Source organism: Xenopus laevis, chromosome 4S (assembly GCF_017654675.1).
Source record: "Xenopus laevis strain J_2021 chromosome 4S, Xenopus_laevis_v10.1, whole genome shotgun sequence".
NCBI classification, from domain to species: Eukaryota; Metazoa; Chordata; class Amphibia; order Anura; family Pipidae; genus Xenopus; species Xenopus laevis.
In genome coordinates, this window is record NC_054378.1 from 111405341 (window position 1) to 111419418 (window position 14078).

Below are 14078 nucleotides of genomic sequence, written 5' to 3' on the forward strand. Positions count from 1 at the left end.
GAGAGAGGAATAGTGAATATAAATTTGATAATTTCAGAAACAATGCAGAATATTTAGTAAGTTTCTTATTTCAGTATGAGGAAGCTTACATTCAATTTTCAGTTTCACGATAGTTCCCCTTTAAAGGTTGAATCTTGAATTCATGCGAGTTATTAAAAACGCCCCTAAACTCCCGTAAATTCGGAATTTCGACCAATCAAATTTTATTTAAAAAAAAATTGAATTTTTCAAACTCGGATGAATTAAATCGACCTGAAAACTGTAATCGAATTCTCTGAATAAAACTTGAATGTCAGGAAGGCTGCAAACAACTCCGAATTGATCCCTGGACGTCTCCCATTGACTTAAACAGCAATTCGGCAGGTTTTAGGTGGCGAATAGTCAAATTTGAGTTCTCAAAGGGCCAGAGTATGATAAATCTCAAAAAATCTAATTTTATTAAAAAATTTAATTTGAATAACTCCCTAGTCGAATTTGAAAGTTTTAACCATAAAAAAATTCAAACATTCAAATTTCAATTCGACCCTTGATAAATCTGCCCCTTCGTGTGCCTTCAGCCTTAGTGAATTAGAGCTGCAAGTCAAGTGCACCAGGGCTCTGTAATGGATCCACTGTTATTGAATCTGTTAGTAAATGACTTTGAGGAGGACACTGGAAGCAACTTATCTCTATCTCTATTTGCAAATGGCACAAAACTATGCATAACAACTGAATCTTTCCAGGATGTATCGTCCTTAGAGTAGCATCTGAACAAACTGGTGATCCGAGAAGCTACGTGGCACATGAGATTGAGATACTGTGTCATTTTTTACTCCAGAAGTAAAAATAAGCAAGCTGCTTTATAATTTGTATAAAAAGCAAATCCTACACGAAGAAAGTATTGCCCTATATTAATATAGACACTGATTTAAAGGAGTGCCTATGATTAATTGCCCACAGGCATGAAATGCATAAGGCTGTGTAGTAACTTACTCTGTTGCCTAAAATCAAATTCACAGTCTCTTTACAAGCCTGTTTGTGGGATCTGTGAGTGCCTGCCATTTTCTCCTTTGGTTGGATACCTCTGCCTCGAGCTATAGGTCTGGGGCATGAGCACCCGGACCCCACGTACTACTGGTGAGATTATAAAACTTGTTGGCTTTACACTGAGATTTCTTTAACTGATTTAAAGGAGCACAGGGTAATTATCCCCATTAACAAAGCACAAGAAGGTTTTTGGGGCAGAGCCCTTTTTATCTCTTGTATGGGTTATTATTTTTAGTAGTCTGTATGTTCAATGCATACACCTATTTATTGTTGTGAAGTATATTTGCCCTTTATCAATATAATCTTATATTCATACTCATAATAATAGCAAAGCTCTGTAGGACTAGCACTGGCATTGTGTAACTGTAACATAGCATAGTACATACTGTTCATCTTAGAGTGGTTATGATCAGTTAGTACTGATAGGTTTCCCAGTCTGCTACCCTGCTCCGTCTGTTGATGCTCAACCCTATGCGTGTGCTTGCCTCTGTCTCCCCTATGCTGCCTATGTGTGACATACTCCTGTGCCTGTGTGTGTCATAGTCTGGGTGTCGGAGTCTAGGGGGCACATTTACTTAGCTCGAGTGAAGGATTAGAAGGAAAAAAACTTCGAATTTCAAAGTTTTTTTTTGGCTACTTCGACCATCGAATTGGCTACTTAGACCTTTGACTACGACTTCAAATCGAACTAAAAATCGTTCGACTATTCGACCATTCGACCCTTACGAGTGCCCGAGCCGTACGTCTTGCCGAATGCTTTGCCGAATGCGGAAGTGCTGAAAAGCCGAAGCGCCGAAAAGACCCAAAGTCACGAAAAAAGCCGAAGTCCCGAAGCGCCAAAAAGACCCGAAGTCCCGAAAACAGCCGAAGTCCCGAAGCGCCGAAAAGACCCGAAGTCACGAAAACAGCCGAAGCCAAAGTCCTGAAGCGGCGCAAAGACCCGAAGTCACGAAAACAGCCGAAATTGAAGTCTTGAAGCCGTGAAAAGACCCGAAGTCACGAAAGGAGGCGAAGTTGAAGTACTGAAGCCATAAGTTCAATTCTACTGAACACCAATGTGTGTTTTTTTTTTAATCCCATGGCCACCAATGTATTATTTTAATATTCTATAGGCCTCTGCCACCAATCTTTTTTTAAAACATTTTTTTTTGGGGGGGGGCCCCAATTTTTTTTTTAACTGGTAAGGGGGCCCCTGCCACCAATGTTTTTTTAAAAAAAAAAAAACATTTAAAAAAATTTTTTATTTTTTTTGGGGCCCGAATTTTTTATAAGGGGGCCCTGGCCATCAATAGCTTTTTATAACTTGTGTGGGGGGGTTACTTTTTTAGCGCTGATGTCTGTGTGGTCTTTTAACTGCGATGTGGAGTGGGCGGGATATGGGGTGGAGCTTGGGCGTCAAGTGTGGGGGCCCCAAAAATTTTGTTGTACGGGGCCCCGTGATTTCTAATGGCGGCCCTGTGTGTATGTGTCATACTCTGCCTGTGTGTGTCATAGTCTGGTTGAAAACCCTTTGCTGGCAATGACAGCCTGAAGTCTTGAACTCATGGACATCACCAGATTCCTCCTTTTTAATGCTCGGCCAGGCCTTTACTGCAGCGGCTTTCAGTTGCTGTTTGTTTGTGGGCCTTTCTGTCTGAAGTTTAGTCTTCAACAAGTGAAATGCAGCTCAATTGGGTTCAGATCAGATGACTGACTTGGCCATTCAAGAATATTCCACTCCTTTGCTTTAATAAACTCCTGGGTTGCTTTGGCTGTATGTTTTGGGTTATTGCCCATCTGTATTATGAAACGCCTCCCAATCAATAGCTGGATTTGAGCAGACAGTGTCTCTGAACACCTCAGAATTCATTTTGCTGCTTCTGTCCTGCGTCACATCATGGATAAACACTAGTGTTGCAGTGCCACTGGCAGCCATGCACACTGCCTCCGCCATGTTTTATACATGATGTTGTTTGCTTTGGATCATGAGCTGTTCCACGCCTTCTCCATACTTTTTTCTTGCCATCATTCTGGTAGAGGTTGATCTTTAGTTCATCTTCCCAAAGAATGTTTTTCCAGAACTGTGCTGGCTTTTTTAGATGTTTTTTTAGCAAAGTCCAATCTAGCCTTTCTATTCTTGATGCTTATGAGTTGCTTAAACCTTGCATTGCACCCTCTGTATTTATGGTAGACTTGGATATCAATACATCTACATCCTGGAGAGTGTTGTTCACTTGTTTGGCTGTTGTGAAGGGGTTTCTCTTCACCATGGAAATGATTCTGAGCTCATCCACCACTGTTGAATTCCGTGGACGTCCAGGTCTTTTTGCGTTGCTGAGTTCACCAGGGATTTCTTTCTTTCTCCGGATGTACCAAACTGTAGATTTTGCCACTCCTAATATTGTAGCAATTTCTCAATGGGTTATCTCAGTTTTTGCAGCTTAAGGATGGCTTGTTTCACCTGCATGGAGAGCTCCTTCGACTGCATGTTGTCTGTTCACAGCAAAATCTTCCACATACAAGCACCCTCTCAAATCAACTCCAGGGCTTTTATCTGCTTCATTGATAATGACATAACGAAGGAATTGCCCACACCTGCCCATGAAATAGCCTTTGAGTTAATTGTCCAATTACTTTTGAACCCCTGGTCCAATTACTTTTGAGCCCCTGAAATTAAGTGATTGTTTAAAAAAAAAAGGCTTTAGTTCCTCACATTTTTATGCATCTTTTTGTTCAACCCACTGAATTAAAGCTAAAAGTCTGCAGTTCAACTGCATCTGAGTTGTTTCATTTAAAATTAATTATGATAATGTACAGAACCAAAATAATTAGAGGTATTGCATTTTAAGGTTTTATAAACCTTTATAGACACCACCCCTACACAGCTTCTTTTATGTAAATGTTTACGTAAATGTTTGTCCTCCTGGATAACATTTACCCTAATATTCCCAGTGCCCAAAGAATATGGGATAAACTACCTGAAAGCGCTGTGGGGATGACACGGCAGAGTCTGCAGAGATTATCTGGATGCGCTGAGAGGAGCTTGTCATCACTGAAGATTCCTGAACCTGTTAACAAACAGAAGTTTTATCAGTTAAAGGAGAAGGAAAGCTCCAAGACAGTTTATTGCCAACAGATTAGCCACAATAGTGCAAGCTAGAACACTATATTTATTCTGCAGAATGCTTTACCATACCTGAGTAAACAGCTTTAGACACTGTCTCTGTTTGTTTAGGATAGAAGCTGCCATAAAAGCTTGGTGTGACATCACTTCCTGCCTGAGTCTCTCCCTGATCACTTACAGCTCTGAGCTCAGATTAAAGCAGGGATGGGAGGAGGGAGGGGGGGGAGCAGCAAACTGAGCATGCTCAAGCCCTGCCCTGGAGGTTTAAGATGAAAACAGGAAGTCTGATACAGAAGCCCATGTGTACACAATAAAAGGAAATAAACGCTGTGTTTATTTTGACAGAGGATTCCGAGCAGCATTACATTGAGGGTTTACTGGTGTATTTATAAAGAATTTTCTGAAAAAGCTTACTTAATTTTAGCCTTTCCTTCTCCTTTAAGCAAATTTAGTTGTTGAATATATTTCCCTAAACACTGAAATAAAGTCAGATTTGCATATAAAAAATTATCAAACTTGTTACAAGAGAAGGGTGCTGCATCATCTATAATGGCACTAACCAGATGATTAGAGATTTTGCAGCCCCAAATATTCAATAGATTTCCTTCATGAGTCAGCATGGATCCTGAATATTGCACCCGCAATAAGTGTCTGCGCCCATCCAGGCAAGAAAGACATGCTCCTCACATACAGCCGCTTTGTATGACTTCCAGCAAGAAAAATATGAACCGATATTCTCAATTTGCACCACAGCATGGAATTCAGACATCATTTGCAATGGCAATTCCATAGCTTTAAGTGTTATGTTTACAAACACTGGTTCCTCTACAAAAAAAACTATTATATTATTATTTGCCTATAACTGAAAATAAGGCAGTTACGCTGATAGGAGAGTAAGATCATTCTAGTTTAATAAGGAAAATTGAGGTGTGTAGCCCTGTTCCTAGAGTAAAATGAAAAAGCATAGTCTTAAGGAATGATAATAGTAATAATAATGTGGTCTCCTCGAAAAAACCCCAGTCCAAAGGTAAGCAAGATAAAAAATTACAATATAGATGAGAGGAGACCCAAAAATAGTAATGTAGTAGCAAAATTTTTTTACAAAAGTAAAATTTTTTTTTATTAGGACATGTATGGCCTAACGCGTTTCATGCCAAATGGGCACTTACTCGTGGGCTCATGAGTAAGTGCCCATTTGGCACGAAATGTGGTATCCAGTAAGCTCTGAATTACACAATCCTACAGATTCCATTTTATCCAAATAGTCCAAAACGTTAAAAATGATTTCCTTTTTCTCCAGAAAGCTCCAAATTACGAAAAGGCTGTCTCCCATAGGCTCGATTTTATCCAAAAATTATTTACTTTTTATCTGTAATTACAAAACAGTATCTTGTACTTGATCCAAACTAAGTTATAATTAATCCTTATTGGAAGCAAAACCTATTGGGTTTATTTAAGGTTTCAATTATTTTAAATTGGACTTAAGGTATGAAGATCCAAATTACAGAAAGATTCGCTATCTGGAAAGGCCCAGGTCCCGAGCATTCTGGATAACAGGACCCATACCTGTACTACTGATTGGCTCATCCACACGAAGCAGACTTTGTAACTGCATAAGGGTAAACAAAATACTAAGTGATTTTCCAATATAAATCCAATCAACATTTTCATTAGTTTTAAAGGAGACATAAACCCTCAAAACAATATACAGGTATGGGACCTGTTATCCAGAATGCTCGAGCCGTGGGCTTTCTGGATAACGGAACTTTCTGCAATTTGGATCTTTATACCTTAAGTCTATTAGAAAATCATGTAAACATTAAATATGCCCAATAGCCTGGTTTTGCTTCCAATTAGTTTGTATACAAGGTACTGTTTTATTATTACAGAGAAAAAAGAAATGCTATTTTAAAATTTGGATTATTTGGATAGAATGCTGTATATGGACGATGGCCTTTTTGTAATTCAGAGCTTTCAGGATAACTGATCCTATACCTGTAATATCAAATATTGATTCCACAGTGAAATTGTTCATTATTCACATCGGTTCCTGCCCCAATGGAGCTTACAGTCTATGTTTTATATCACACAGCCAATACTAGGGTCATTATCAGCTGAATTAACTCGTCAGTGTGGTACTGGAATCATTACATTTGTTCTACACAACCTAAAATAATCAGGTAGAATGAAGTTATTAGTGGATCAAGTGCACACCTTTCTAATTTAATCCCGAAAGAACAAGACAGACATTCATATATTTGTTTGTATAGATATGTATGTCTAAGGGTAGTGCAACGGGCGATTTCGGAAATCAAAGTGCAGTGAGTGCATTGCGCTGGCGTTTTATCATTCAAGCAGGCGAAAGGCTGGAAGAAGGCAGTTCAGGGAGATTGTTGCCCCCCAGAAAAGGCGATTAGTCGCCAGGCGACTAAATCTACCTGAATCTGCCCTTAGCCTTATGGTAAGGGCACATGGGCAGATTCGGGGAAATTAGTCGCCGGCTCGACAATCTCCCCGAACTGCCTTCCCCTGCTTTACCGCTGGCTAAAATGAAAAATCGCCAGTGGGATGGCACTTTGCTTCGTTTTCCGAAGTTGCCTCACGAGGAAACTTCGGGTGACTTCAGAAAAGCGCTGTGAGTGCCATCCCGCTGGCGATTTTTCGTTCTTTTTTTACCCTCAGATAGATTCCATCCTTGATGCTTAATCATTGTGCACATGTAGATATTGGAACAGCTCTGGAAATAGTACACAGTCCTTCAGGGTATAAAGTTTCGATGTTTTATTGAAGTGCGAGCAATTTTTAAAATTTAGGGCATGTTAAAGCAGCAACTTGTACCTTCTCATCTGTAAAAAAATAACACACAAAACTGACCAGATATGTGAATGTTCCAAGGCTTGCAGATTTATCTGGCAGTGAACAGTAATTTTACAAATGCACTTGCTACAACTGCAATGTAAGCCTTTAATTGCCTGCAAATGTAAACAAGACTACAATATAAAAGCAAAGTACCAAAGTGTGCCAGGGTCAAAGAATCTAAATTTCTAGGTTACCTTTTGATCTATGTTGCATTACATAATTACTGGCATGGTTGAATTGCTACAGAAATGCACACAAATACATCTAAGGCAATAGTTATATGTCCCCGGATTTTACGGTTTCCTGGAATTGATGCATTTTTGTGTTATTCCCTACCTCGATACAACAGTCACCTGGAATTTATTATGTTTGATGTGGTCCACTGGGAAGCGTTCAATCAGGTTTCTACTGGAGTATCAGAAAGCTCATGGCACATGAAGGGTATCCTTCTCCAAAGTTTTCACTTGAACCTAGCTATGAGGCCTATTTCTTTTAAAGGGGACCCGTCACCCAAAAAATTATTCCAAATCCAAACAAAATGAACTTCAATTGCACTGTATAAATTATTTGAATCTAATTTCCTTTGGTCTGGGAACTCGTAATTATAGCAAGCAGGCAGGAGCCACTTTGTGGACACTGTTATTAAGACAAGCCTTGTATCATCTCAGAATCTTGTTTGTGCACCAGAATGGGGGACCTGATGTCCATCCCCATGTCCTGGCTACACAATTAAACAGTAAGAGAACGGGGGAATGTGGGGAGAGCAGTGACATCTAGGAAGTGCTGAATGGAAAGTGAAAGTAATTGTTTGCCTAAGGCATAGAGGAGGGGCAGACGATATTTGATTGACAGCTGAGATTTTTAATTAAGTTTAATGAAAGCTATGAATGCTTTAATAAAAAAAAAAAAAAATTTGGATTTCATGTTTAACTTAAAAAACTTGAAAAAACTTTTATCATACAGATTTTTATGTCTGGGTGACAGGTCCACTTTAAAGGGGTTGTTCACTTTTAAATAAAACTTTTAGGGGGTTATTTATCAAAATCCAAATTTATCTCATTACTTTCTGAAATATACTCCAATTAAATCTCTCGGGTCTGAGATGCTGTATTTTCCGATTCTGACTTTTTCCATCCTCCGAGTATAATAAATCACCCGCTGCTTGACACTGTATGTCATGTGCTTAGTTGAAGGTTCACCCATGCCTGGCACTGCAAATAGGGTTGCCACCCGGCCGGTATTTTACCGGCCTAGCCGGTAAAACACCTGCCAAGGGCAGTATTACAAATTTACCAGCAATGTAGTTGCCGGTAATTTGTAATACCCTTAAGAAAAAGCCCTTGGTCCGCCCCCAATTTTCTCAGTACTTACCTTTTTCTTCAGGTTTCTGTCCATCGGCATGTTGCTCCGCCCCGTTTGCATCTCTGTGTGTGACCCCGCCCCATTTTACGTCACAGTCCGCCCCTTTTTGTTCCCGTCTCCTCACCGGGCGGTAAATTTTTTGAGAAAAGTGGCAACCCTAACTGCAAATAATGTACTTACGTGCAAGTGGATGAAAAACCCCTTTTAAATTAATTTGTTTCTATTCTGCCCCTTTCTAGTCTGCAAGCTTTTCATTTCAATGTATTCGTTTTTAATTCATTTAGGGCCTCTGCGATTCATCTTCCATGTTGACTTCCAGATGCTGCCTGGTTGCTATGGTCATCAAAACCTAGCAACCACATAGGCATCTAAAAGTCCAAACCTGGGAGCTGCACAGCAACTGTAAATTATAAGAAAAAAACCCGCAAACCAAAAAGACCAATTGCAATTATTTTAAGAACACTACTGCCCAGTGCTTTGCCCTCAAGGAGCACTATACAAATAAAAATATACATACTTACTGCCCAAATCATGCAGCCAGATATGCAGTCACATGCAATAACTAGGGATGCACCAAATCCACTATTTTGGGTTCGGCCGAATCCCCGAAACCTTAGTGAAAGATTCGGCCGAATACTGAACCGAACCCTAATTTGCATATGCAAATGGTTGGGAAGGGGAAAACATTTTTTACCTCCTTGTTTTGTGACAAAAAGTCACACAATTTGTTGGCGGCCGACTAATCTCCCAGAATCTGACCATGTGTCCCTTAAAGGCAGGTTGCCATTTAACTAGTATTTTATTGACCCAACTAATAAATCACATTGTAACCTTGCTCCCATAGATGTTGCTGGACTAAAACCTCAAATAGCCTTGTATATACGTTGGGTTATTCTGCTAGACCAGCGCCATGTACATAATAAGGTAACAATTCCTCAAACAGGCAAACATCACTGAGCCCAGAAACTTTTATAGGCGGGGCCTCTCAGTGCAGGAAGGTACCACACGTAGCCATAATTGATTAACAAGATATCACGCCCCCCGCGTTTTCTAATTGGCTTCCAGGAACATTCGCCTCGCGTCACCAACCAATGCGGCTGCAGCTGTGAACTGATTGGCCGACATGGCCCTCCCCCTCAGGCGGCGCAAAATAAATAAATAAATAAAGGAGGCCCTGACAGCAAGCAAAATGGCGGGTGCTGGCTGAGAGCCAAGGTGTTTGGGAGGAACTATGCGGTAGCTGAATAGATTGAATCAGTTTGCCGTGCAAGCGTGTAGTAGAGTAAGGGACGTAACGTATTGCTACTGATGGCGGCTGCGCTGGCGGAAAACCAAAGGCGCTCTCCTCAACGCTCACCACTTCATCCCTAGCGGGTCTCTCGCTTGTTATTGGCTGTGACAGCTGGAGGGCTCGTCTCTGATTGGCTGTGCTGTCCGAGTGTGCGTTTCGTTCTGGGGGAGATTAAGGCCGCTCCGCGGAAGAACCCCAGTTCAATGAGGCTTGAGATCGTGTAATTGCGCTATTGCTGCGGGGTACTTTTATTCTACCAAACAAACCAGGGCCTATAGCGCCTCCGTAACTAGCCAAGGCCTGTCTGTTTTTCCTCTCGCTTACCTCGCCACATAGGAGGTCCGATTTAAAGCCTCAGCCCCCGGCGGCCTGTGTTCTGTGTTCGTCGTACTTTTCTCCGGTGTAAATACTATTTATTTTGTTTGTATTTATTTTCCCTTCGGTGAGAGGTCAGAGGTCGTGACCCCGCGCTCCGCCGCCTTTCTTCCCCCTGGTTTTGCTTCCTCTTCCCTCTCGGACACAGTGCGGGCGGGGGTGACGTCAGCGGAGGACGGCTGAGGGATTGGTGCGGCGTATCTGGGATGACTCCGCCCCCGGAAGGCTGAACCTTTTTACGTATCTTTCCGCTAGCGCCGTTAGATTCTGTGTAGTGTACTAGGAATCCTTCCACTGTAATAACAGCCGGTGTTACGGGTGCTGCTCTCCCTGTAAATGAAATGTTTGGAGTCCCTCTCCTTCCTTTTCTAACAGACAGAGCTAAGCTGCTTGAACTGCCACTGCCTTTCATAGGAAAATCTGCACCACGACTGGAATTCTATAGATAGATACAAATAGAGATGCAGTTGCTTAAATAGGTTGTTTACCTTTAAATGGACTTCTAGTATGACGTAGAGAGGGATATTCTGGGACAATTTGCAATTGGCTTTCGTTTTGTTTGTTTGTTTTTTAGTTTAGTTTTTTGTGCAGCAACTTCTGCAATCTGGTTGCTAGGGTCCAACTTACCCTAGCAACCATGCATTGATTTGAATAAGAGACTGGAATATGAATGAGAGAATAGAAAGATGAGTAATAATATTCATAATACATTTGTAGCCTTAGTTTGTTTTGTTTTTTTTTGATGGGTCAAGCCCATTTGAAAGCTTGGAAAGAATCAGAAGGCAAATTGTTAAACTATGAAAAGAAGAAATGGTGATCGATTGCAAAATTGCTTCCAATTGGCCATTCTATAACACATTTTAATATAACCCCTTTAAAGGGGCTGTTCACCTTTAAATGAACTTTTCGTATGATGTAGAGGGAAATATTCTGAGTAGGGATGCACCGAATCCAGGATTCGGCCTTTTTCAATAGGATTCGATTTGGGCGAATCCTTCTGCCTGGCCGAATCCGGATCCTTATTTGCAAATTAGGGGTGGGGCAAACAAAACAAGGAAGTAAAAATATTTCCCCTTCCCATCCCCTAATTTGCATATGCATAGTGGGGTTCGGATTCGGTTCGGGATTCGGCCGAATCTTTGACTAAGGATTCGGGGGTTCGGCCGAATCCAAAATAGTGGATTCGGTGCATCCCCTAATTCTGAGACTATTTTCAATTTTTCATTTTTTATTGTTGAAGGCTTTTGTTATTTAGCGTTTTTTTCAGCAGTTCTTCAGTTTGCATCTTAACCAATCTGGTAACTAGGGTCCAAATTACCCTAGTAACCATACATTGATTTTAATTTTAATAATCGCCTGGAATAGGAGAGGCCTGAATAGAAAGAGGAGTAATAAAATGTAGCAATAACAATACATTTGTGGCATTTGATTTCAGATGGGGGTCAGTGACCCCTATTTGAAAGCTGGAAAGGTTTAGAAGAAAAAGGCAAATAATCCAAAAACTGTTAAAAATAAACATTGAAGACCAATTGAACAGTTGCTTAGAGTTGGCCATTCTATAACATACTAAAAGTTAACCCAAAGGTGAACCCCATCCATTTAATATAAGCTTGACCTCACAGAAATAAGAGACTTTTCAATGTAACCAGTTAAAAATTCTGTGCCATAATTAAAATAATCAAGTTACCTTTCAGTATCTGCCTCTAGGCAACCTGTCACTCTCTTTATGCCGCATTTTGGTTTAGCGTTTGACAGGTCTTAATATGTCTTTTGCACAAAGCTGAAGAAAAGAACTGACACACACCCTGCCTGCAGTGAAACAGGATTTCCATCAGAACCAGTAGTATTAAAAGATTCAACTCTTAATAGATAAGCATTAAACCAAAGTTTAATGCTTATTGAAAAGGGTTGTTCACCTTTAAATTCACATTCACTGATGTAGAGTGATATTCTGACACAAAAATATTTACCAGCTTGCACACCCTGGCTCTCCAAAACGTGTATTGCCCGGCCGAGAGGGCTTCGGAAACCCCACAAACTTCCAGCACGAATAATTCCACCGGCACACAGGTCTTTAGTTGCAAGCAGGGATAACCCTTGCTAAATTTTTATTTGCGTGATGCAACGTTTCGGGGTGATCCCCTTGCTTGACAAAGGGGGATCACCCCGAAACGTTGCATCACGCAAATAAAAATTTCATGTGATTTGTGCTCTGATAAATGTCAGTCACTCTTTACTGCTGTACTGCAAGTTGGCGTGATATCAACCCCCCTTCCCCCAACAGCCTAACAGAACAATAGGTAACCAGATAGCAGCTCCCTAACACAAGATAACAGCTGCCTGGTAGATCTAAGAACAGCACTCATTAGTAAAATCCAGGTCCCACTGGAGACACATTCAGTTACATTGAGTAGGAGAAACAACAGTCTGCCAGAAAGCAGTTCCATCCTAATGTGCTGCCTCTTTCTGAAAGCACATGACCAGGCAAAATTACCTGAGATTGGGCCTACACACCCATATTACAACTAAAAAAATACACCTTTAAAACAATGGAAGATTATGTGTTGGGGGACTGCAACTTCTTCAAAGGAGTAAAACAGTTGCTAATTAAAAGAAATAGAGTAACTAAGGAGACATTTTGGGTTCAGACCCCTCCTCTCAACTCCCAGGGCCTCCTTGCAATAGAATTAGGTCCATTTTGTTGAATTAGTCAGCTATAAATGAATCTAAACTGTATTAGTAGCTTGTGGCTTCAGCTCCCTGGCAGCACAGTAACTATCACTCTTACCTTTTAGTGTAATTCCATGTGTACAGTGTTGCTGTTTGCAGCCATTCTGCAGGATATCCAGCAGCTGATTGTAAGGAGCGTGAGATGTATTTCCCAGCGGCACTGCCAGCTCTGAGCAAGAATCCTAACTTTTTCTTTCATTGCAGTATAAAGAATCCTCTGCTAAGTCCTCTGCTTATTACTAGAAACCCTTATGATTTTTTAACCAAGTGTTCACCCCCTTGTAACAACCGGTACCTTTATGAATTAATTGTTACAACAGAGCCACCTGCTGGTCAGTTTCCAACCAGTCTGACCACCAAGTAGTCAAGGAAGTTGTCAGGAGAAAGAAAGAGGCTGCTCTGATGTTCTTCTGCTTAGGAAAGATTTGAGAGACGTTTCTAAGTTTTTTTTCAGAGCAGCCTCTTTTTTTTCTCCTAACAGCTTCCTTCATTACTTGGTAGTCCGATTGGTTGGAAGCTGACCAGCAGGTGGGGATGTTGTAACAACATTCATTCATCTTCACAGTACATGAATCCCTTAATACATTGGCATAACTAAATATTACTGGGCCCCACAGCAAATTATTTTTCAGGCCCCCAAAATGTCTAGAGGTTGACCTGTTTTACTAATATTTACTGAAATTGTATATGAATTAGGGCCTCACGGGGCCCCTAAGCCTCCTGGGCCCCCCAGTCGCAGGGTCTGCTTCCTTTGTAGTTATGCCCCTGCCTTAATATCTTGGAATAGAAAAATAAAATAATGAACGTAAATTATGCAAGTGCTTAGAATAGCACTCTCATCAATTTTACATCCACATATTTTAAAGGTTTACTTACCCTTTAAGACCAAGCTCCATTGCATAAACAAATGTTCAGAAGAACATTGATCAGACTGACCAGAAGGAATGGGATGAGTCTCTCAATTCTCCCAGATATGTTTCCCCATATGGAAGGGAATACACCGTCCAAATTTCTATCTTTCATAGAGCTTATCTAACTTCTTTGACACTCAAACCCCTGTTGCCACTTTGACCACCCCCATGACTTAAAGGGGTGTTGCACCTTTAAGTTAACGTTAAGTATGATGTAGAGAGTGGTATTCTGAGACAATTTGCAATTGTATTTCATTTTTCATTATTTGTGTTTTTTTTTTACTCTTTATTCAGAATCTCTCCAGTTATAATTTCAGCAATCTGGTTGCTAGGGTCCAAATTCCCCTAGCAACCATGCATTGGTTTGAATAAGAGACTGGGATATGAATAAGAGAGGTCTGAATAAAAAGACGAGTAATAA

The 14078-nt window shown here is 40.7% G+C and overlaps 1 protein-coding gene across 2 annotated transcripts in view; it reads right to left on the reverse strand.

Annotated features, from left to right (window-relative positions):
- nr2c2.S (nuclear receptor subfamily 2 group C member 2 S homeolog) overlaps positions 1 to 10188 on the reverse strand; it is a 30566-nt gene extending 20378 nt beyond the window's left edge. For both annotated transcript variants that reach the window (XM_018261374.2, XM_018261373.2), the window contains exons 1-2: positions 9966 to 10188; positions 3984 to 4073 (exon numbers count right to left, since the gene is read on the reverse strand). In XM_018261374.2, the coding sequence (XP_018116863.1) occupies positions 3984 to 4055 (72 nt within the window). In that variant the 5' untranslated portion in view covers positions 4056 to 4073; positions 9966 to 10188. The remainder of the gene's footprint in view (positions 1 to 3983; positions 4074 to 9965) is intronic.
- Positions 10189 to 14078: the final 3890 nt, after the last annotated feature.